At 56.9% G+C, this 22190-nt stretch overlaps 1 protein-coding gene across 3 annotated transcripts in view; it reads left to right on the top strand.

The window, feature by feature from the left end:
* Nucleotides 1-22190, top strand: part of EPHB2 (EPH receptor B2) — a 182561-nt gene that overhangs the window by 142920 nt on the left and 17451 nt on the right. For 2 of the 3 annotated variants that reach the window (XM_084874873.1, XM_084874872.1), the window contains exons 4-7: nt 1119-1274; nt 2974-3309; nt 14296-14420; nt 20903-21065. In XM_084874873.1, coding sequence (XP_084730999.1) covers nt 1119-1274; nt 2974-3309; nt 14296-14420; nt 20903-21065 — 780 coding nt within the window. The remainder of the gene's footprint in view (nt 1-1118; nt 1275-2973; nt 3310-14295; nt 14421-20902; nt 21066-22190) is intronic. The other variant, XM_084874874.1, reaches the window with a different exon arrangement.

Below are 22190 nucleotides of genomic sequence, written 5' to 3'. Positions count from 1 at the left end.
CCAGAGCAGGGAAGAAAGGCCAAAGACCCTGTGAGATCCCAGAGGGCTCCGTGCCCACCAAGTGCAAACACTGCCCTCCTCAGGCTGTCCCTGGTACTTCGGAGCCCTTTATGTAGTAAATTGATCAAACATCTATTATAACCACTACTATTCACCCGGCACCTATAACTCATGTCACGTACTTTACACCAAAGGCCCACAATGGCCCACAGAAATGGGCCTTAGAATCATAATTTTGCAAGTAAAGAAGCTGAGTCTCAGAATGGTTAAGCCACTTGTCTAGGGCCACACAGCTAGTATAAGGCCAAACTGGGACTCACACCCAGGTCTGTCTGCGTCCAAAGCCAGTGGTCTTGCCTCTCTCCGTGCTCTGCACTGTGCCAGGGCTTGCCTACTGGAATGCAACCTCAGTCATCTAGGACCCAGGGCCAGCCACTGGTAAGTGAGACTGGGCCTCGGGCACTGCCATCGGCCTCTTTAGGGTCTTCAGGCTACGTCAGGGTTGGTCCTAGGAGCTGTGGCTTGCCAGGGGTCCAGCTGAACACTTAGAGACAAGAAAGCAGGCACCTGCCGAAACCGGTTTGGCTCAGTGGTAGAGCGTTGGTCTGTGGACTGAAAGGTCCCAGGTTTGATTCTGGTCCAGGGCATGTACGTTGGTTGCGGGCACATCCCCGGTAGGGTGTGTGCAAGAGGCAGCTGATCGATGATTCTCTCTCATCAATGTTTCTAACTCTCTATCCCTCTCTCCTCCTCTCTGTAAAAAATCAATAAAATATATTTAAAAGAAAAAAAAGAAAAAAGAAAGCAGGCACCTGGGACCTCCTGGCACAGCTAGGACTGCCTTGTGGGGGAGTGGAGACCCCCACGAACTTCAGGAGATGGTATTTCTCAGCAATGACACTGCGTGGCCCCTCCCACCAGCCTCCTGGCCCCTTGTGATTCTTCTGGTGCCCCTCCGTGAGACTGCGGGGTCCTCTCCGAGTCCACTAGTTGCTCACTTGCTCCACCATCCTGCTGTGGCAGAAGCCCGCCATGTTCTTCACGTGCCCCCTAGTGGTCCACGCACGTCATAGCAACCAGTTGTACGGTTGTTCCACTCTCTCTGTCTTCTCTCTCAGGTTGCCCATCTGGAACCTTCAAGGCCAACCAGGGGGACGAGGCCTGCACCCACTGTCCCATCAACAGCCGGACCACTTCCGAAGGGGCCACCAACTGTGTCTGCCGCAACGGCTACTACCGAGCGGACCTGGACCCGCTGGACATGCCCTGCACAAGTACGTCGGGGGCCCCTCGAGGGCGGTGCCTGAGTCCAGTCTCCTGCAGAGAGGCCCAGAGCGAAGGCTGGGTGGCTGTCCGGCTACAGCCAGCCTTTCCTGAGTGAGGAGGACCTGGGGGCGGGGGGAAGGGGGGGGAGAGACAGGGTGGAAAACTGGTTGAAAAGGACCATCGGGGACAGTCCCTGGGGTGGTCATGCTGCCAACGTGCAGATGCCATGGAGCTGGCCTCTGGCTCCTTGCCCCCTCCTGTGAAGCCAGTCACAGGGAGGATAAAGTCAGGGTCTGGATTTACAAAAGGACAGACAATGGCAGGGTTGGCAGAGAAAGAACCGACACAGGTGGTGTCTGTGGCAGAAAAGGCTGCCCGGGGTTCTAACCTGGCAGCGACTGCCAGAGGCGCAGGCCATGGCTCTCCAAGGAAGGGTGAGGACTAGGGCAGTGTTACAACCCCTGCCTCCCACAGGGACAGCTCTCGGCCGCTAGTAACAGAGCTGGCCCCCGAGGCAGAAACCACGAGGGTTTGTTCTACGTAACAGAAGCCCGGGCGTAGGCAGTGTCGGGAGAGCATGGGGAACCCAGGGGGTTCTCTGGAACCCGACTCTCCGTCTGCTCTGCCATTCCCAGCACGCGGTTTCTGTCCTTCGGGTCCCTTCGTAGTCCAGCATTGCTGCCGAGGCTCCGGCCATCACACACGGTCCTGGCCGCAGGGAGGAGGGGAGGGATAAAGGGATGTGCTGCAGCTGCCTCCTTTTAAGAAAAACTCCTCCTTTAGCTTTTTCTGATCTGTGAAACTTTTTATCTGCCCTTCAATTCTGAATGATAACTTTGCTGGGTAGAGTAATCTTGGTTGTAGGTTCTCGCTATTCATCACTTTGAATATTTCTTGCCACTCCCACCAAACCAGTATTATATGAAATGCCAAAAGGTGTTCTTTAAAAAGAGGAAAAAGAAGAAAAAAAGGTAAAGATAAAAATTATGGACAACAAATGCATATCAACAAGTGAATGTGAAAAGTCAAGTGAATTAAAAATCTGAGGAACAGAATAAACTGGTGAATATAATAGAATCAGGGGCATAGAATGGGAGGGGGTTGATAATTCTCAGGGGGAAAGGGGTGTCTGTGTGGGGGGTACGGGAAGAGACTGGACAAAAATCATATACCTATGGATGAGGACAGCGGAGGGCAGGGGGCAGGGGGGATATAAGGGCAGAGGGTGGAGTGGGGACCAGGTGGAGGGGAGCTATGGGGCGGGGGGGGGCGTGGAAAAACAATTGTAATAATCTGAACAATAAAGATTTATTTAAAAAAAAAAAAAAAGAACAGAAAAAGTCCTAACCAACAACTTCTGCTGCAATCCGTAGCCAGCACCCCATCAGGGAAGGCTGGGAAATTTTTGCCACCAGAATAAAGTTGGGTCCTGTTATAAGGGGAAAAGGGAAGTAGACATTGGCTGGGCCCCACCCCCAACACAAAAAAGACTGTCCCTCGTAACAAATGCCAAGGAGGCTGGCGTCCAGGGAGAAGGGTTTAAGCAGAAGTGCAACGGGATGAGAGTTATGTTCTAGAAACATCTCTCCGGCGGGTGAAGAGGAGAAAGTCCTTGGAGGAAGCCTTCTGGGAGGCGTGGGCTGGAGTCGGGGCAGGAACGTACCCCCAGAGCGCCCCCCATTGACCGGCCCCCCTCCCCCTCCACAGCCATCCCCTCTGCACCCCAGGCCGTGATCTCCAGCGTCAACGAGACCTCCCTGATGCTGGAATGGACCCCGCCCCGCGACTCGGGGGGCCGGGAGGATCTCGTCTACAACATCATCTGCAAGAGCTGCGGCTCGGGCCGGGGCGCCTGCACCCGCTGCGGGGACAACGTGCAGTACGCGCCCCGCCAGCTGGGCCTGACGGAGCCCCGCGTCTACATCAGCGACCTGCTGGCCCACACCCAGTACACCTTCGAGATCCAGGCCGTGAACGGCGTCACCGACCAGAGCCCCTTCTCGCCGCAGTTCGCCTCCGTGAACATCACCACCAACCAAGCAGGTACGCGCACCCGAGGCAGGCTCCTGGGGGGGTGGGCAGGGCCGGGCGCCATGCTGTGCCCACGGGGTGACCTGCCAGCCTCCGTTCAAGACGCCCTCGCACCTGCGGTTTCCTCCCTCCGAAGGCTGAGTGTGTGAGCCTGCCACCTGGGAGGGCATTACCATTGTGGTGGTGCTTCTAGTCGTTGCTGCCACTTGTTGAACGTGTGTGAGTAAACGTGAAAGTGAAGCTGCTGTAACAAAAGGGCCCGCCGCCGGGTGGCTTTGGGGACAGCAATGCATTTCTCTCTCACGCAGGAGGCCAGGAGTGAGCAGTCAGGTTCACAGGGCCAGCTCTGATCCCTGGAGATCCAGGGACAGGGACCCCTCTCGTCTTGTTGTCTCACCTTGCTGCTGCTCTGTGGGCAACACTGAGTCAGCATGTCTGTGCTCCAGCCTGCAGGAAGGGTGGGATGGAGGAGACCCGGGCAGCGACAGTGCTTTGAGCAAGGAGGGCAGAGGTGCATCAGTTCTGTGCACCGTCCACAGGAAGGAACTTGGTCATGTGGGGTCACCGAGCCACAGAGGAGGCATATTCTCTGCAGCCTGACTCCAGTCTCCGTCACAGCGGAGGGTGGACCTCTAGCAGATCCCATGGGTGCTTTCTTTGAACCTGTAGCCCATTTCAATCTAACTCCACCCAAACTCTTCTCCCCACGCCCACCTTTAATAATCCTCTCTGTGGCCCCATGTCGCCCTCCATCTTCCACCCTGCCTTCCTGCACAGCAGAATACGTTGCCAAACAATTCTCTCACCCCCAGTCCCTTTTTCCCACCAGTCCACGTAGGTGTCCGGTCCCTTCTCTCCACCAAGACCACTGTCCTCAGGGTCCCCGGAGACCTCCGTGTGGCCAGGTCCAGGAGACACTTGCAGCCTCATCTCCCAACCAAGGGCCACGTGAGACTTCCAAGGACCGTACGGTGCCTGTGGGTTGAGAACTCTGTGGTTGGCACTGTGACTGTGCCCCTCGGTTATTCACTCAACAATCCTTGCCAAGCCCCTGCTGTGGGTGTGATCTGGGTCCTGTCTCAGGGGGAACCAGGGGTGGCCAGGCTCCAGGAAAGCAAATGAATGGGCTCTCCAGCTTCCCGTTCAGGGGATCCAGAGGTGGAGGCGTGGCGAGGCTTGTCCTAGGACAGTGGTCGGCGAACCGTGGCTCACGAATCACATGCGGCTCTTTGGCCCCTTGAGTGTGGCTCTTCCACAAAATACCACGGCCTGGGCGAGTCTGTGTTGAAGAAGTGGCGTGAGAAGAAGTTTAAGTTGAAAAAATGTGGCTCTCAAAAGAAATTTCCATCGTTGTCCTGTTGCTATTTGGCTCTGTTGACTAGTGAGTTTGCCGACCACCGTCTAGGAGGCAGGGTTTGACCTGTAGGTTAAAGGCCCAGTAGAAATTTGAAAGGAGCCATCAAAAGAAATGGAACTCTGCCGAAACTGGTTTGGCTCAATGGATAGAGCGTCGGCCTGCGGACTGAAAGGTCCCGGGTTCGATTCTGGTCAAGGGCATGTACCTTGGCTGTGGGCAGATCCCCCAGTAGGGGGTGTGCAAGAGGCAGCTGATTGATGTTTCTCTCTCATCGACGTTTCTAGCTCTCTATCCCTCTTCCTTCCTCTCTGTAAAAAATCAATAAAATATATATTTAAAAAAAATGGAATTCAGGGGGTAGGGAGGACATGGAAGGAGAGAGGGCAACCAGCTCCACCTGATTGAGGGGTGCTTTCCAAGCTTGACCTCACTGCATCCCCCTGGTCTCCTTGAGTAGGAGTCATCCGTGTCCCCATTTTACAGATGACGCTCAGAAAAGTAGAGTCACAAAGCAGGAAGATACGAGATAGGAATTAACTGTGTCTAACAGACTCCAGTGCTAACAGAATCCAGGGTATGTCCAAGGAGCCTTGAGTGTCACTGTGGGTCTGATGGTGCGTGTGAGGGAGTGTATTTGGAGAAGATGTGGGTATGTCCTATTGTTTGGGTGACTGTGTGTGTGTGTGTGTGTGTGTGATTGCATGTGACTTTGGTGGGCGCCTTCTTACTGATACACGCATTCCTGAGTGTGGGTGTGTCTGGATCTGAGGGACATGGTGGGGGGGAGGGGGGGTTTGAACATGAGTTTGTATGTCTGAGGGTGGTTTGCCTGTCTGTGTGTGTGTGTGTCTGAGAAGGAGGAGTGTGGTTTTGTTTGTGAGTGTTTGTGGTATCGCTGTGGCTGAGCGGGCATGTTTCTGAGCGTGTGCCTGCAGTTCTCCAAGGGCCATGGGTGCATCAAAGTCCCGCTCAGACTGGGGTCCGGATGGAGCTGACTCGAGGTGGGCAATCCGAGAGAACCTCAAAAGCCAGCAGCTGTTGGCAGAGACACCTCACAGATAGTGATGCCTCTGCTGTGAGTGTCTCCCCGTTTGACAAAGCCCCGAGGCAGGGAAGCCAGGCAAGCCAGGCCCCCAGTGGGAGTGGAGGGGAGGGGACTCTTTTCAGCTGGGAGAAGCTAGAATTCCCCAGAGCCCCTGGATTTCTTTTCCTTGTGGGGCAAGTGGGGGACCTTTCCTTGAATCCATTTGGGATCCCTGAGTGTGGGACTGCCTACTCAAGAAGCCTTGGCATATTAGCAAGGCTGGAGTCTGGACTTCTGGGATGGAGCCCTCTTGTCTGCAGCCGCAAACTCCCAGAGAACAGAGGTGGGGCAGAGAAGAAGTGAGGGGCTTTCAGAGAGGAGGGTGCCCAAGGAGCCCTCAGGATTGAGGGGCAGACGCAGTAAGAAACTAGCACTGGATTAGGAGCAGGGAACCTGAGTCTGAATCCCAGCTTTGCCATGCATTCGCTGGGTGACCTTCGTGTGTTAGTCAGTTGTTGCTGCCGTAATGCTGCGTAACAAAAATGCCCCACTGCTCAGTTATTTGCCACAACAAACGTTTGTTTTCTCACTCGCTCGTCGGCGGGTCAGCTAGGGTTTAGCTCATCGGCACAGGCTGTGCCGGGCAGGGCTCCAGAACGTGGGCTGGATTCAGCCTATTCCACATGGCTCCTCACTCTTTTTGGACCAGCAGCCCCCAGGCTTCTTTCTTTCTCCTGGTGAATGGTGGGAGCACACGTGGTGGGCCAAGCCACGACACACAAACACATGTCTCTGCTGGTGGTGCAATCGCCCACATACATGAGTCCTGCAGAGTCCATGGCCAAGCTTGTGGGTGCATAATCCTGTTACAGAGAGGAAGAAGGAAGGTAACGGATCCATCCTATCACACTTGTGAAGGTCATGCCCCCCTCCGGGCCTCATTCTCCCCACCAAACCATGCATCAGCTTTTCAGACCGCAGGTTCTGGACTCCACCCCAGACCTGCTGAGTCAGAACCCCAGAAGTGAGAGGGAATCTGCATTTCTATCAAGCGGCTCAAATGTTCCTTGCTATCAGACAAGTGTGGGAAACTCAGATCTAAGGGCATCTAAGCCCTCCATCCCTGAGGCTTTCTAGGTCATAACTCCCCCTCCCCTCCTCTGCTCTAAGCCCCTTGACACGCCCCACTCTCAGGGATGCCTAGAGCCGAGCCAGAGACTGTGCCACCATGCCATGCCCTCCTCGCAGTATCCCCTTGGCCAGATGAGGAAATGAAAGTCCAGAGAAGCAGAATCCTTTATGCTGAGTCCCAACCCTAAATAGCCTACACTAGGATTTAAACCTGGGAGCAGGTGACTCTGAGTCTACATTGGAGAAGTCGGTGCCTGCCCTTGTGGATTTATGTCCTGGCTGGGAAGATGAGACCTGGGCAGAGTCTATATACAAGATGGCATGGGTGCGGGCCCACGGAGGGGTCAGGGAGGCGAGGGAGATCATAGGCAGGAGAGACCATTTCTTCCTGGGGCGTGGCAGAAAGGCACACCCTGGAAGGCTTCTGGGAAGCGGAGGCATTTTGAGGAACCGAGAGGCTTCTCGCCTCTCTGTGGAGCCATGCAGGGAAGGAGGTGCCCCCGGGGAGGGACGTACAGGAGGCAGGCGGGAGGAAGAGTTCTCCTGTTTCTCCTCCGCATCAGACTCCTCTGCCACAGGGCCTTTGCACCTGCTGTTCCCTCCGCCTGGAATGCTTCTCCCCTCCCACCTTCCCTCAGACCTTAATCCATCTTCATTGACCTTCCTCCTGACTTGATCGCATGCCCCAGTCCTATGGCCCTCACGTGCCTGCGGCCGAGTTTTTGCTTTATGTCTTCAATCATTTCCTTCCTGTCCCCGCCTCCCCCTCCCCCTTCCCCATCACACACACACACACACACACACACACACGCCATCACCACCGGCTCTGCTTTTCCTCACTGGCTCTCCCGGCACCTAGACGGGTGCGCCACAGGAATGCTCCGTGAGCGTCTGCAGCGGGGCTCGGAGAAGCATGGAGCGGGGTGGGGTGTGGAGAAGTCTGATAAGACTGGGAAGCAAGGCTGGGGACTCGATTCCCAGACACATGCCTTCAGTGGCCGGTTTTAATCAGGCCCTAAAATTCGATATGTAAATATCCAGCCCGCTGCCTTAAAAGGAAAAAGTATGTCTTTGGGGCAAGGGACTGGGCCTGGCGCGCGATCCCCTGGCATTCGCCGGAGCCAGAGCTGTCTTCTGGCTTCATGGAGCCGTCGTGCCATCTGTGAGCCACGCCCCGCCATTCCAGCACGCCTTCCTGAACCCTCCCACCTACCCCTGAGCCTTCGCAGGGACCCCCTGAGGAAGGAGGCGGGGCTGAGAGTCCCCACTGGAAGGATGAGGAAACAGGGCTTGGGAGAGGCTAAGCAGATCACTCAGCGGGGAAGAGGCAGACCCAGGGTTCAGTCTGGCTGTCCAGGGTCTGTGGCCTTTGACACAAACAAGCAAGACCAGAAAGGACAGGAGGGAGGACGGGCCTCGGGGCAGGTGATGGAAGACCACGCCGAGGAGGTGGCATTTAAGCTGAGCTCTGACTGAGAGCCAGAGGCAGAGGCAGCGTGGCAGGCCTGGGTGCGGACAGCACGGCCGTCACGGGGGGCTCGTCCTCGGGGCCGCATCCAGCCCTTGGCCGCCCACCAGGGGCGCACGGGACGCGATCTCGCCCTGGCCGGCCCCGAGCAGCCGTGCCTCTGCCCGGCTCCGGGGCCGGTGGGAAGGGGTGGGCAGAGTCTGGGCGTTGGCAGCCAGCCAGCCAGTCTGGCTTTGCATGGAGCCTGGCTGCCCTCCAGCACGTAGCCGTGGACAAGGTGCTTAGCCCGCGTCCTCCGCGTGCGTTTCGTCACCTCTCCTTGCGGGACCGCCGTGAGGCCTGGAGCTCGTGTTCCCAAGGTGCCTCGCCGGCGTCTGGGTGCGGGCGGGCTCTCCAAACGCAGAGGTCGTTCTGCCGTCGCTCTCATCATCCTAGCAGCTCACGTCTACCTACCACGCGCTTACCATGCACCGGACATCACCCCAGTCCTTCCCGGTGACCTCACCACGGCGCTAGGGAGGCGCGTCCTGTCATTATCCTGTCCTTTAGGTAAGGAGAGTGAGGCGTGGGGAGTTAGGGGGCTTGCCCGTGGTCCCCGGCAGTCAGTGGCAGAACCTAAATCATATGTCGCTGCACTCTTGGCTCAGGATTGGCGGGACCCAAGCCTCTGCCGAGGTCAGGCGGGCTGTGCGGGGGGCCTGGCGGGGTGAATGCAGCCCGTGGGTCATTCTCGTGCTGAACGGCAGGGTGACCAGTGAGGAAGCTCCCTTGTCATGTGTGGGAGAAGGGGCACCCGTTCTGGGCTTGGCAGCTTCGGCCCTCATCCAGCACGGCCCTTTCCAAGCTGCGCGGCCAGACCTCCCATCTCCGCGCCTCGGTGTCCGCCCCTTCAAAACGGGCACCTGCCCAGCCTCTCAGCTTCGCCAGGCAGTTGCCAGGTTCACAGAAACGCGGACAAAGCACCTAGGACATGGTAGGTGCACAACACGTGACAGTCAGGCTTCCCATGAAGTCAGAAGGCGTGCTCATTTCCTATGGCTGTCGTCACAAAATGCCGCAAGCTTAGCAACTTAGGGTGCCACCCGTGTCTCATCTTACAGTTCCGAGGGCCCAGACCAGTCCGGATCGCGTGGGGCTGGCTAACACCTAGGTGTCGGCAGGCTGTGTTCCTTTCTGAGCTCTAAGGGATGACCCGTTTCCTGGCTCACTTGGGCGGTAGCAGAATTCGGTGCCGTGTGGTTGTAGGAGGGAGGTCTCCATGTCCTGGCTGACTATTGGCCGGGAGCTGCCCTCTCTCTGGTCCCTGCATGTGACACACAAACACAAACACACACACACACACACACACACACACACACACACCACACACACCCGCCTCAGAGCCAGAGACCAGGCGTCGAGTGCCACTCCGGCTCTCTGGTCTCTGACTCTCCGCTGGGAAAGGTTCCCTTTTTTTCAGGACTCAAGTGATTAGATTGGGTCCACCTGGGTAATCCAGGATAATCTCCCCATCTCAGGAGCCGTAACCTTAATCACATCTGCAAAGTCCCTCTTTTAAAAAAAAATACATTTTTTATTGATTTTTCACAGAGAGGAAGGGAGAGGGATAGAGAGTCAGAAACACCAATGAGAGAGAAACATTGATCAGCTGCCTCCTGCACACCCCTTACTGGGGTTGTGCCCGCAACCAAGGTACATGCCCTCGACCGGAATTGAACCTGGGACCCTCCAGTCCGCAAGCCGACTGGGGACCCTCCATCCACTGAGCCAAACAGGTCAGGGCTGCAAAGTCCCTTTTGCCATGTCAGGGAACGTACCCACAGATTCCAGCATCAGGACATGGACATCTCTAGGGGCCATGATACTGCGTATCCTAAAAGGGGACACAAGTCACATGCAAGCCCATCAGCATTGGCAGGGGCCGCGGCGTTGAGCCAGTGCCAACGCCTCCTTTTAAAGAGGAGAAAACTGATGCCCAGAGAGGTTTCTAACTGATTGCTCAAGTCAGTGGTCGGCAAACCACGGCTCACGAGCCACATGCAGCTCGCAAGCCACGGTTTGCCACTCTGTTGACTAATGAGTTTGCCGACCACCGGCCCAAGGTGAGTCAGCAGCTCCTTGGCAGAGCCCATCTCCAGGTTAGCCCGGCCCGGTAACCCCACTCCCCACGGCTTTCACGTGAAAAGACTCTCAACCTGCCCAGGCCCTTTCCGCCACCGTGTTCTGCTCTGATCCTCCTGCCCTCCTGGGGGGTGGGCACACAGCAGCTCCGTCTCTGGAACTGGCATGAGCGTGCGCTCACTGACTCCTCTCCCCGGGGGTGGAGAGGATCAGAGAGAGCCCCGGGCCAAGAGGGGGCCCGGGGGGGGGGGGGGGGGCCGTGCCTGGGGAAAGGAAGCCGGAGGGAGAGGGCACTCCCCTCCCCGGGCCGAGCCCTCTGAACGCATCGTCCTCTTTGATCCTCCCGAGCTTTCTGCAGGGAAGGCATGGCCCGCCCCGGGTGTCGGTGAAGATCGGGTTTGGCTACAGGTAACAGGAAGAGAAATAACAGGCGGCCGCGGCCACCATCACGCGGTTTAACAATCCACTGTAAAACCATGGCGTGAAGGCAAGCCGCTCTTATTTTAGCTCAGGAGTCTCCGGGTGGGCTGGCTGGGGCCGGCCGGGGAGCGTTGACATGTTCGAGTTCTGTCTTCTCGGACTCACTCGGCAGCTCTTTGGGTTTTGTCGGGCTTTTGTGCCTGTTTGGGGGTGCCTGCTGTCAGCTGGTGGGAGTGGCTCCGTCTGAGACAACAGCTCTGCTCCTGGTCAGCCTGGGCATGCTTTCTTTCTTTTCTTTTTTTTTCTTTTTTTTTTAAATATTTTATTGATATTTTACAGAGAGGAAGGGAGAGAGATAGAGAGCTAGAAACATCCATGAGAGAGAAACATCGACCAGCTGCCTGTTGCACACCCCCTACCAGGGATGTGCCCGCAACCAATGTACATGCCCTGACCGGAATTGAACCTGGGACCCTTCAGTCCGCAGACTGACGCTGAGTCAAACCGGTTTCGGCATGGGCATGCTCTTTCTTAGGCAATCCCAAGGAACAAAGACAATGTCAGATACTCCCAAGCCTCTGCTTATGTCATGTTTGCTTACCTCCCTCTGGCCGGCGCAAGTCCATGGCCGAGCCCAGAGTCAGAGAGCGTGGGGACGAACAAGGAACAGGGCAAAGGGTGTAGATATAGGAAGGCGATGAACACAACCTGTCTATCCTAGTGGCTTGGACCGAATGAAGGTTTGTCTTTTTCTTATCGACAAAGGCTGTCACAGACCGGAGTTAGGACAGCCAGGCTTCTCAGCACACAGTGTCCTGTCCTTGCGGGCCAAAGTGGCTACAAGAGCTCCCGCTGTCATTTCCGTGTCCCGGGCAGCATGGACGAAGGAGAGGGCTAAGGGTTGGACGCCTCCCTTTGAAAGAGACCCCCTCCAAGTGCCACATCTCACTTCTAGCCTTCCTTCATTCCTTCCTTCCTTCCTCCAGTTAATATCAACCAAGCACCTACTCTGAGCCGCACCCTGTTCCAGGCACTAGGCATAAAGGGTTGAATCAAAGAGACAAGGTCCCCGCCCTCAGATAACGTGAGCTCTACCCCGGAAAGCGTGTGTGAGAGGGTGAGTGACGGGGGTAGGCAGGTGGAGGGGAAGTCAGGGAGGGCCTCTCGGAGGAGGCGGCGGTTTAGCTGAGACCGGAATGAAGAGGCGGAGCCGGCCATGGAAGATGTGGGGGAAGAGGCTGGCAGGCAAGCACGTGAGGCCGAGGCCCTGGGAAAGAAATGGCCTTGGTGTGACTGGGAACGGTGTGGCTGGCGTGTGGGAGGGGGGCGGCGAGCGGCAGGAGGTGGCAGGCACCAGGCAGGTGGGCCTTGCGGGCACATGGAGCCTCTGTGTTCTAGTCCAGCTGCAGTGGGAGCCACTGAGGGCTGTCCGCGGGAGTGGAGATGTCAGAGAGGCCTCGGGATCGGAGAGGCGGGCTGGTGTCTCGGAGTGTCCAACGCCCAGCGACCCCCATGCCTTCTAAGCTCATGGGGTCTTCTCACTGGTGCAGAGCAAAGACCGAGGGTAGGGTCGCCTTCAGAGCTCAGGGCTATGGAGGCAAAGCTGACAGGCGGGTCATAGGCCTCCAGACTTCCTTCCTATCAAAGGGTCCTAGTCCCAGAATGCCCTGGGAGACCACCCCGTTCACCCCGTCGTGCCCTGCGGGGGACACGGGAACACACACAGAAGCCGCTCCCCCAAGTTACAGCTAATGCAGGGGCTGATCCTCCCCCAGGGCTCGCCGGAGGCAGCAGGGCCCCTGGCCACCTGCTCCAGCCACACGGCCCCGCCCGGCTGGCCTCCCCGCCCCCTCTCGGTCACAAGCCTCTTTTGTGCTTCCTCCCAGGGGCTCCATCTCCTTGCAGGGGTCACAGGACATCGCTGACCCCATCCCTTGCCAGTGTGCCCAGCGGGTAATTGAAAATACCAGAATCCCCCGAAGGCCAGCTCACAGGGAAACCTGACACCCCGGGGTGGGCAGCGGGCGGCAGGCGGGAGGAGAGAGCATCCAGCTGTTCCCTGTCCTCCGCCGCTAATCCCCCCCGGATTCCGGCAGAAAGGCCGGCCCTGCCCGGCCCCCCTGGGCCTGCCTTGATCATCTTCCCAGCAATGCCGCCTCCTTGCCACACCCAGGGACATGGGGCTTACGGGATCAGAGGCGGGTGAGCTGCCTGTAACCCAAACCTGCCCGCTAAGCCTGCCGGGCCCGGACCCCCACGGCCGCGGGGGACCTGCCTCCACCGACAGCTGAGCTCCCGGAGCCGGGGCGGGCCGGGTGGGTGGCAGGGAGCTGAGTCACCAGGAGCCGAGGAAAGCTGGGAGCTGGGGTGCCCTGAGGGTCACTGCTTCTTCCCGGACCTCCCCGGCCAGCCTGTCAGCCACGGCCACCGTGGGGGGCGGATATGCGGGACCGAGGTGGGCCTGGATTCAGACATCAGCTCCACCACCTGCTCACTGGGACAAGTTACTTCATGCCTCAGTGCCTCCACTTTCTCATCCGTAAAATGGGTATGCTGGTTAATAACAGCAGCCTCGTGAGGGTTGATAGAACAGTTAAATGAGTTAACCCACAGAAAGCGTCTGGGAAAGGGCCAGGCGTAGCGTGGACCAGGAAGTGTGAGGTGTCAGCCGTGGGGACCTTTTCTCTTCTCTGGTCAGCGTTAGACAAGATGACAAGCTTGTGGAGGAGCGGGTCCCCATCCCCACGGCAGGCCTGCATGGCTCTCCGGTGCCTCAGGACAGGACAGGCCCCCGGGCCCGGGGGTCCGGCCCCCAGATGCTCGGCAGCCGGCAGCCTCGGCCTGCGCCTCTTGGAGCTACTTGTCCCTCTGCCTCATGACTACCCGGGCCCAGAAACCTCAGGAGCAGGTTCGGCTGGGCAGCGAGAGGGCCCATCGTGGGCAGAAGCCAGGCTGTGGGAAGCAGTGTGGTGGGTAGGTACTAGACCAGCTGGTCTGGGCTCTGGTCCTGGCCCCACCTCTGCCTACGCGGTGACCTCGGACAAGGTACCTCCCTGCCCAGTGGCCAGCAGCACCTGAGCTTCTTAGAGCTGCAGGATCTCGGGCCCCGCCCAGACCGATGGCGTCAGAATCCGGGCGGCGGTGCCCAGCCATGCGAGTTTGCACCCACCTCCTGATGCCCCTAGAGCTTGAAAGGTGCAGGCCTTTTGTAGGGTCACAGTCTGCCACTTTTCCTCGTTGCTAGGAGGTGAATCACGGGGAAGGAGGCGAAGGGAGGAGCAGGGTCCCTCCGGGGCTGGATCACCTCGGCCGAGGGGTGGGCACCTGTGACCTTGCGTGAGTCCCTCTGCACCCTGCCGGCTCCCCAGGGTGTGGCCTCAGCTACACGCTTCCCCTCTCCGGGCACCTCTGAGGTGGGGCCAGACGCTGCACCCTCTCCTGCCCACCCTGACCTCTGACCTCTGACCTCTCTTCCAGCTCCATCGGCGGTGTCCATCATGCACCAGGTGAGCCGCACTGTGGACAGCATCACCCTGTCGTGGTCCCAGCCTGACCAGCCCAACGGCGTCATCCTGGACTACGAGCTGCAGTACTACGAGAAGGTACCTAGGTCCTGGGCGCGCCCCCCCGCCCCCACCCCCCGCCCTGAGGGACCCTCTCAGGCTGGGCTGGGGGCCTGCTGTCCTGCAAGACGAGACCCTACCTTGAAGCAGAAAGAGCACTGGCCTCAGGCTGGAATTTGGCTTCGCTCCTCCCTGGCTGTGAGGCCTCAGGGGGGTGCCTGGACCTCTCTGAGGCTTTCTTTTCTGGTCTGGGGCCCTGGCTGGCAGCCTCAGGGACATGCTGTGGGCACAGGCCCTTCCCCACCAAGATCCCTCCATCGTGACCAGCTGTCCCGAAGCTCTGAAGAGCTGGGTTTCCAAAAAGCTGCATTCATTCAGCAAGCATTGGTCATCCGCCCGTTCCGAAGCCGAGAGGCCGCTCGAGAGCGTTTCCGCCCAGCGTGGCGCTCTCTGCTGAGCTGCTCGGGTTCCGGCTAAAACACCGCTTTTTTTCCATTTGCCTGCGTGCCCTGCGTCCGGGGAGAGAGCCTTTCTCGTTCAGCTTTTAAATCAGACCCTTGTCACTCCCTCCGGGGACCTCTAGGAGCCAGGGGCCCCGGGTCGGGAGCCACTGTGTCGTAGGAGGAGCACTGGACTAGGAGTGAGAAGCCGTAGGTTCAAATCCCAGCTCCACCAGCAGCCAGCTGTGTGAAGGTGGGCAGCCATCTTTCTCTCTCAGAGCCCGGTTTCCTCCGAGTGAGACTGCCTCTCTCTCCGGGGGCTGTGCGGGTGCAGTGCCAGCAGGTGCCTGGCCCTCAGCAAGTGGAGGGTGCCTTCCCCCCTCCCTCTCCTGCCCTGCCGGCCGCACAGTGGGCCAGGCCATATGGTGGAAGGCCGGGGAGCTGCGCGCGCGCGCGCGTGTGTGTGTGTGTGTGTGTGTGTGTGTGTGTGTGACCTGCGCAGTGCAGGGGCCAGGATGAGCTGAGCATCAGAGGCCCAGGGACCGCTCTGTGACTGGTGACTTCTCTTACCTGCTCCCGGACACACAACAGCCACAGAGGCTGCAGGGGCCCCTGGAAAACGCTTCTCGGGGCTCCCTTTCGGAGGCGTGAATAACAATGGGAGGTGCTTACGTCGAGGCCGAGCCCACTGGAAACAGACATGATGGCTGTTCAGCTTCCCTAAGGGCTGAGAGGGAATGAGGGGGAGACCGTAACCCCCAGTCCTGCGGGGGCCCAGCCTCCTCACTCTGCCAGCTGCTGGGGTCCCCCAAATCTGGGGTCCCAGGGGCTCCTCAGACCTCTCCAGCCTCACCCAGCGGGTTTACGACTGTTTCCTGGCCCCTCCCTCCTCTCGGCCAATGCGCTCCCAGAGGGACCACATCCATCCCTTTCCCCGCGTGCTCCCCCGCACCGGGGCCTGGCTGGCACCCAGGACGCTGGATAGGTGGCGGCTGGATGAAGGAGCAATGGATCCCTTCCCGTGGCCTCTCCCTCACGGGGAGCCCTGGCCTCTTCTCTGCTGTGTCCCCAGGGAGTGAGGTGAGGGACGCAGCTCCGGCCCTCGCTGGCCCTGGAGGGCCCGAGGGGGCCGGGCCTCCCGGGCAGCGGGACCAGCTGCGGCCAGACTCAGGAAGCCAGGGCCCTGCAGGACCAATCATGTCCACTTCCTCTGGCGGGGACAGCTTAGCAACTCGGATTTTCAAAAAGGAAAAAAAAAAAAAAACTAATTAAGAAGCTCGATGATTAAATGAAGCCCAAAGTGTGTGTCCCCAAAGACTGGATCGGAAATGAGGAATCCCAGCACAGGTCCTGCCCACGACCCACTTCCCACCCAGACCGGAGGGGCCAGGGAGGCGGTGGAGGTGTGAACCAGGAGGCAGCTCTGCCCTACTTTCCGCCGCTGCCTGGGCATCCCCAGGCCCCGGCCGGAGGGGCCGGACCCGCAGGCCTTGCAGCAGCCACGGTCATCACCTGCTCACGTTTGCTAAGCATGCTAAGCACACCGTGTGCTAAGCACACCACACCCATTGTCTCATTCATTTCCACGGCGTTGCTCTGCACCCTGTTGGGCAGGAGGGGAAACTGAGGCACGGAGAAATTGTGGAACGTGTCCAAGAGCACCCAGCTGCTGAGCGGCAGAGCAGGGGTTCGGGCCTGTGCTCTCACCCTTCACCTGCCTCTGCTGTCTCCCGCTTTCTCCCAGCGATGCTTCTGGGGTAATCGTTAAGAGGTGGACAGAGCCAGGCTCTGATGAAGGGTTTTCAGCATAAATGGCCTGAGGTGTGGCCGTGATAAGACGTGGCCCTGCCCCTATCAGCCCCTCTTCCCAGGGTCTGGGGTCCGGAGAGAGGGGAGATGGGACACTGGTGCATTCAACACTCATTGTCACCCACTTCGGACTGGGTGCTGGGAACACCAAGAGCAACTAGAGACACGCCTGGAGGCCTTCCCTGTACAGTCCAGAGGAAAAGACCGGTTTAGGTACAAATAGCCATTAGACAAGATGAGATGCAAACCACAGAAGGGCCATATAGGTCCCATTGGGCACTAAGAGGGACCCCGTAATCCTGGTATATGTGAGAGGAAGTCTTCATGCAGATGGCATTTGAGCTGCACCTTGAAAGAGGCTAGGACGAGAGATGAGAGCAGGATGGTTCCAGGAGGCAGGAACGGCATGTGCAAAGGCCCTGGGGCAGGCATGTGCCGGCTGCGCTCAGAACAGAGCAGGCGAGTGTGGCAGGAGCAGCATGAACAAAAGAGAGGTGTGCAGGGGTGGCGTTTGGAGAGGGAGGCAGAGCAGACTGTGGTGGGCCTTCCAGGCTTTTGGAGTCTGGATTCCATTTAAAGTGCAATGGGAAGCCATCAGGAGGTTTTGGAATGATGCGATCTGGCTCGTTGCTTTAAACAATTCCCGTAGCTTGCTCTGTGGAGAACGCAGGTAGACTGTGTATAGGGATCTGTGTGCAGCGCGTGAGAAATGACGGTGGCATGGCGTTGGCGGCAGCGATGGTGAGAAACTGACAGATCCAGACAGTGTTTTGAAACTCGGGGGACGAGGGAAGGGTGACGGTCCACTCCCAGTAGACGTGGGTTTGGGAATTGCAGATGTGGGCGTGGAGCTTGCCGGGCGCGGGGAGGTATAGCCACGCACGGACAGGAGTGTGCAGAGGAAGGCTAGAGGGGAAGGACCGGTGGAGGAACATGGCAAGATGTAAGGACGGAAAGAAAATGCAGTCGGTGAAAGTGTTGGACACACTTTCCTCCTCTCCACGGGGAGGGACAGCCAGGCTGCCAGTAGTGAGAGTTATTTCTAACAAGTCCACAGCCCGCGCCTACCTACTACGTCAGAACCCTCCTGGTGCCTGCGGTTGACTTCTTGAATGAATGCTCTAGGTCTTCCCAGGTAGGGGAGTTAGGTACCGAGCCCTGCGGCCCCATGGGGGTCCCACCCCTATCTACTTTCCTGCTTTTCCTTTCCTCCTGTAGAAAGGACTCTGGTGGAGCAGGCTCTTCATCTGGCCTCTCCCCAGCTCCACTGGGATTTCCCATTCTGCCCGGGGCCCGGAGCCCAGAGCTGACAGCCACTTTGCCATATGTCTTCTAGAGGCCGCTGGTAAATGGTGTCAGTCAGACTAGAGTGGCCTTGTCCATCAGTTCCAGCATCCCAGGGGAGGTGGCCTCCAGTGGCAGCTACCCCAGAGCTCACAGGTTCATGCTCCCTTTGGCTCCCCAAGAGTTTAAGCAGAAGAGTCATTTGTGAGGCCAGCTATGGCGGATGGGCCTTTGTAGGCCACATGGACTTTTGTGTCTATTCAACCGAAATTTCTACAATACTTGGCGGAAGTGGAGGGAAAGGACATTCCAGGCAGAGGGAGCAAAGGTGGAGGGCGGAGGGGGGTGAATGGAAGTCCAGACTGTATTCCAGGTGTTGCCTAGTATATGTGGAGCAGTATCTACAGGGGGAGGTTTGTTCATTCTTCCACTTGCACACTCATTCATCCACTTAATGAATGTTGGTGATGATGACAACAATGGTGATAGCGGACACTTAAGTCCTTCTGTGTGTTAGAGACTCTCCGAAAATCTTTACCCATTACTTCCTATTGAATCTCAACAACCACTGTGTGTGGCATATAGTGGTATTATCCCATTTTAAAGATGAGAAAACTGAGGCTCATAGGACTTGAGCAATGCACCCTCTGCCTCATTGGCCCTTAGTCTCTGCATAAGGACTCAAACAAAGGACTAGTGGATTTCATACTAAATGTATTTCCCCAAACCCACATAATCCTTATTTAGATAAGGGTACTCTTGCAGGGGGGCGGGGGGGGGGGGGGGAATGTCGGAAAAAATTGATGGCTCTAGATCAGCAACTTTGAGCCAGGGACAAATTTTATCTTCACAACAACCCTGAGCGGTTGGAATTTATTGTTCTATTTTCTGGATAGAAAACAGGGCTCGGGGAGACGGTCTTTCCCAAGGTCACAAGGCAAGCAAGTGGAAGACCTGGCTTTGGAAATGATTTCCAATCCCCTGCCGGGTCCTGTGCCCCACGCTAGAGAAGGGGTCCACTCGGGTTGTCCTCCATCCTCCCAAGGCACCTGGGCTACTGGCTGTTACCTCCCAGCTCCCTCATATGCTCGGGAACATAAAACTTCCAATGTACGTGGGCTCCCACCCAGTCTGCACAATCGATCCCTTTGGCAAGCCCGAGAAGATCGCATGTTAGACGGCGGCCCCTAGTGGCCAAGCCTGGTAGTGCACCCTTGGTTCATAGACTGAATAGTCTCTACCAGTATCTTCATTCCCATTTGTCATTAGTGAGCACCTACCCTGTGTGGAGCCTGGGGGTTCCCAGAAATGAATGAGATAAGATCCCTTCCCTCGAGGAACCACAGTCTCCTTAGAGAAGACACATGTATCAATAAAAATATTTTTTTTTAATATTTTTAAAAGAAAGACATGTATATCAGAACAATAGGTGAGGGACAATGGACCTGCGCCATCTGGCTGGGGTATCTGGAAAGTCTCCCCCGCTGAGGCAGTCCTGGTGCTGGGACTTGAATAAGGAGTAGGGACCTGCAGGCAGGTGAGGAATGGGTATTTCAGATGGGGCAGCAGGGCTTACAAAGGCTCAGGCAAGGGAGGGCCGCCAAACAAGATAACTGGACATCAGGGTTACATTTGATTTTTTTTTTAAATAGTAACATTGTATTCACTGTTTTTATCTCTAATGCAATTGCTCGCACTCGTTTAATTGTTTCAGGGAGTGTTCAGGGGCTCTGTGCATCCCTGACATGTGCATGACTGGCATGTGCGTGTTTCTCTGCATCAGGAGCCGTAGCTTTCCATCAGCTTCCCAAAAGGGTTCCAGATCCTCAAAGGGTTAAGTTCTCCACCCTGTTTGCTTTTCTGAACTGGGCTTTCCAATACCAGGGCCTGTGCTTTAACCTCTGTGGGTCCCCAGTGCCCAGCCTGGCACCTAATGCAAAGAGGGCATTTGGAGAAGGCTATCTGGGCAGCTGACAGATGCCTGAATGAGCACCAACTAGGCAGGTAAACATTTGCATCCAATTCAAACACATCTCCACCGTGATTGCAGCAGCTGGCCCTTTGTCCTGTCCAGGCTCCTCGGGTCACCCTGGGCAGTGCTTAAGAGGTGTGAATTGGCGTTCTGCATTTCTCAAAGGTACCCAAGGACATGAACATTAGAGGTGGCTCCTGCGTGGTTTTGAGTCCCAAAGCAGCCATCAACTGATGCATGTGACCTTGAGCATAATTTTCCTTTTCTGGGTCTTAATTCTTGTCTGGCTCAGTGTGCTAAGGCTGAACAGGGATCCTTAATCCATCAAGGCATGAGTCAGAGAGGGGGATGCAGAAGTGAGCAATGTGGGCCTTCTCCCTGCTGTTCACAAGAATTCACAGTCTAGACCCCCAGGGTGACCACTCAGTATATGTGTATTAGTCACCTGTTGTTGAGATGGTGCTGCAGAACAAACAACCCCAAATCCAGTAACCTACAGCAAGTAGCTGTTTTCCTTACTCATATGTTTGTATCTGTCTGTCAGCTGAGGTGGCTCCATTTCACTCTAGAAGTTAGGTCAGGATCCTTTCCCCGTTTTTTCTCTTTCTGGAACTATTGTAGTTGTTACCCAGACTAAGCCCCACTTCATGGCAGATTGCAGAATCACAAGAGGCCGAGCCAAATCAACAAGTATATGTAACGCCCCTGCGTGCATCATGTCCCCTAGAATATTCCAGTGGCCAAAGCAGGTCCTGTAGACAAACTCGGCATCCATGAGGGGGGAGAAACACACTCTGCCTTTTCTTGTGTTGCAAAAATCACATGCGAAGGCTGCAGGTGTGTGATTCTGTCCCTGGGAGGGAGTGAAGAATTGATAACCACAGATGTTTATCTGGTGGCCAGAACCCTCCCCACCCCCACCTCCCCACCCCCCTGCGAGTGGCAGGAGTGGGCAGTGGGCTGTGGGCCCGCTGTGGGCAACCACCTCGCTAACTGTCTTCTCTGTTCCTCGGCAGGAGCTCAGTGAGTACAACGCCACGGCCATAAAAAGCCCCACCAACACAGTCACTGTGCAGGGCCTCAAAGCCGGCGCCATCTATGTCTTCCAGGTGCGGGCACGCACCGTGGCGGGCTATGGGCGCTACAGTGGCAAGATGTACTTCCAGACCATGACAGAAGGTAAGAGGTGCCAGAGGGCGGGGGGAGAGGCGGGAGAGGGGGGCGCTGACTCCCCCAACAGAACAAACTCGAGAGCCACCTTCCTACAAAGCGCCTTGGTGCACATTAGAAACGGCACCCCTGCCCCTCGATGTCAGTCAGCCCTCCTTCCCTCCTGGCTGGGAGCCTCTGCGCCCTGTGCAGACGGCACAGCCATATATAAAGGATGGTGATGTTCCGTCACCAGCGTGTCAGCCAGGCCACTTCCTTTCCCACGACTCCTGGGAGCTCAGCCCTGTCCTGCAGTCCCTCTGAGCAAGTCACACCCATCCTGTGGTCCAGATTTCCCTCCTCTGTAAAACGAAAGCATCCTATGCAATCTGAAAACGCAAAACTACTTCATCCCTACACCAGTTCAGCGGGGAGAAGCACTGGGATGGATTAGTAATGTCTACCCCCGGGGCAAGAGAATGGGAGGTTGCAGCCCATGACGTGTTGTGTCTCCCAGTCTGGGACCACATGGTCTCTAAGTACCCTTCCCGCTCTAATAATCTTTGAAGGGCAGCGTAGTTAAAGAGCGTGGACTCTGGTGCCTGACAGATGGAAATGACAATGGAGATTCAGCCCTAAATGTATGGCCCTACGCAACTTACCTTAACCCTCTGAGCCTCAGGTTTTCTCTTCTCTAGAGGGGGATGATAACAACTATCTCATTATCATCATAGGATAAGGATGGGGATAAATGTACAGCACCTAGCACAGGGTTGGTGCTAGTTCTCACACAGTTAGCGCTCACCAAATAGTACTTTAGGTTATAGTTGTCATTTCCGTGAGCCTGGGGCCCTTCCACTAAGCAGCCAAGCTTTATTTATGATGAGGCTCCAGCATTGGCCCTCACAGTGCCCCCATCTCTTCCAGCATTAGTTCCTCTCTCCAAGCCCCCTTCTCACAGCCACCATTTTCACCTTTCTCAGCCCTCCAGAATGCTGGGTAAGCGTTACTGACATGGGTACTAAGGAACTGTCCCAGATCCTTCCTTTATTATTCAACAAGTGTGTGCTGGCGCTAAGACCCAGAACTGACCTTGTCCCTGACTTTGACAAGCCCGTCTGGCCATGAAAGCAAATGGGAATAATAATAGAATTT

The sequence above is a fragment of the Pipistrellus hanaki genome, assembly GCF_964339955.1.
Source record: "Pipistrellus hanaki genome assembly, chromosome: 2".
NCBI classification, from domain to species: Eukaryota; Metazoa; Chordata; class Mammalia; order Chiroptera; family Vespertilionidae; genus Pipistrellus; species Pipistrellus hanaki.
This window is presented reverse-complemented; position numbering and strand designations above follow the sequence as displayed.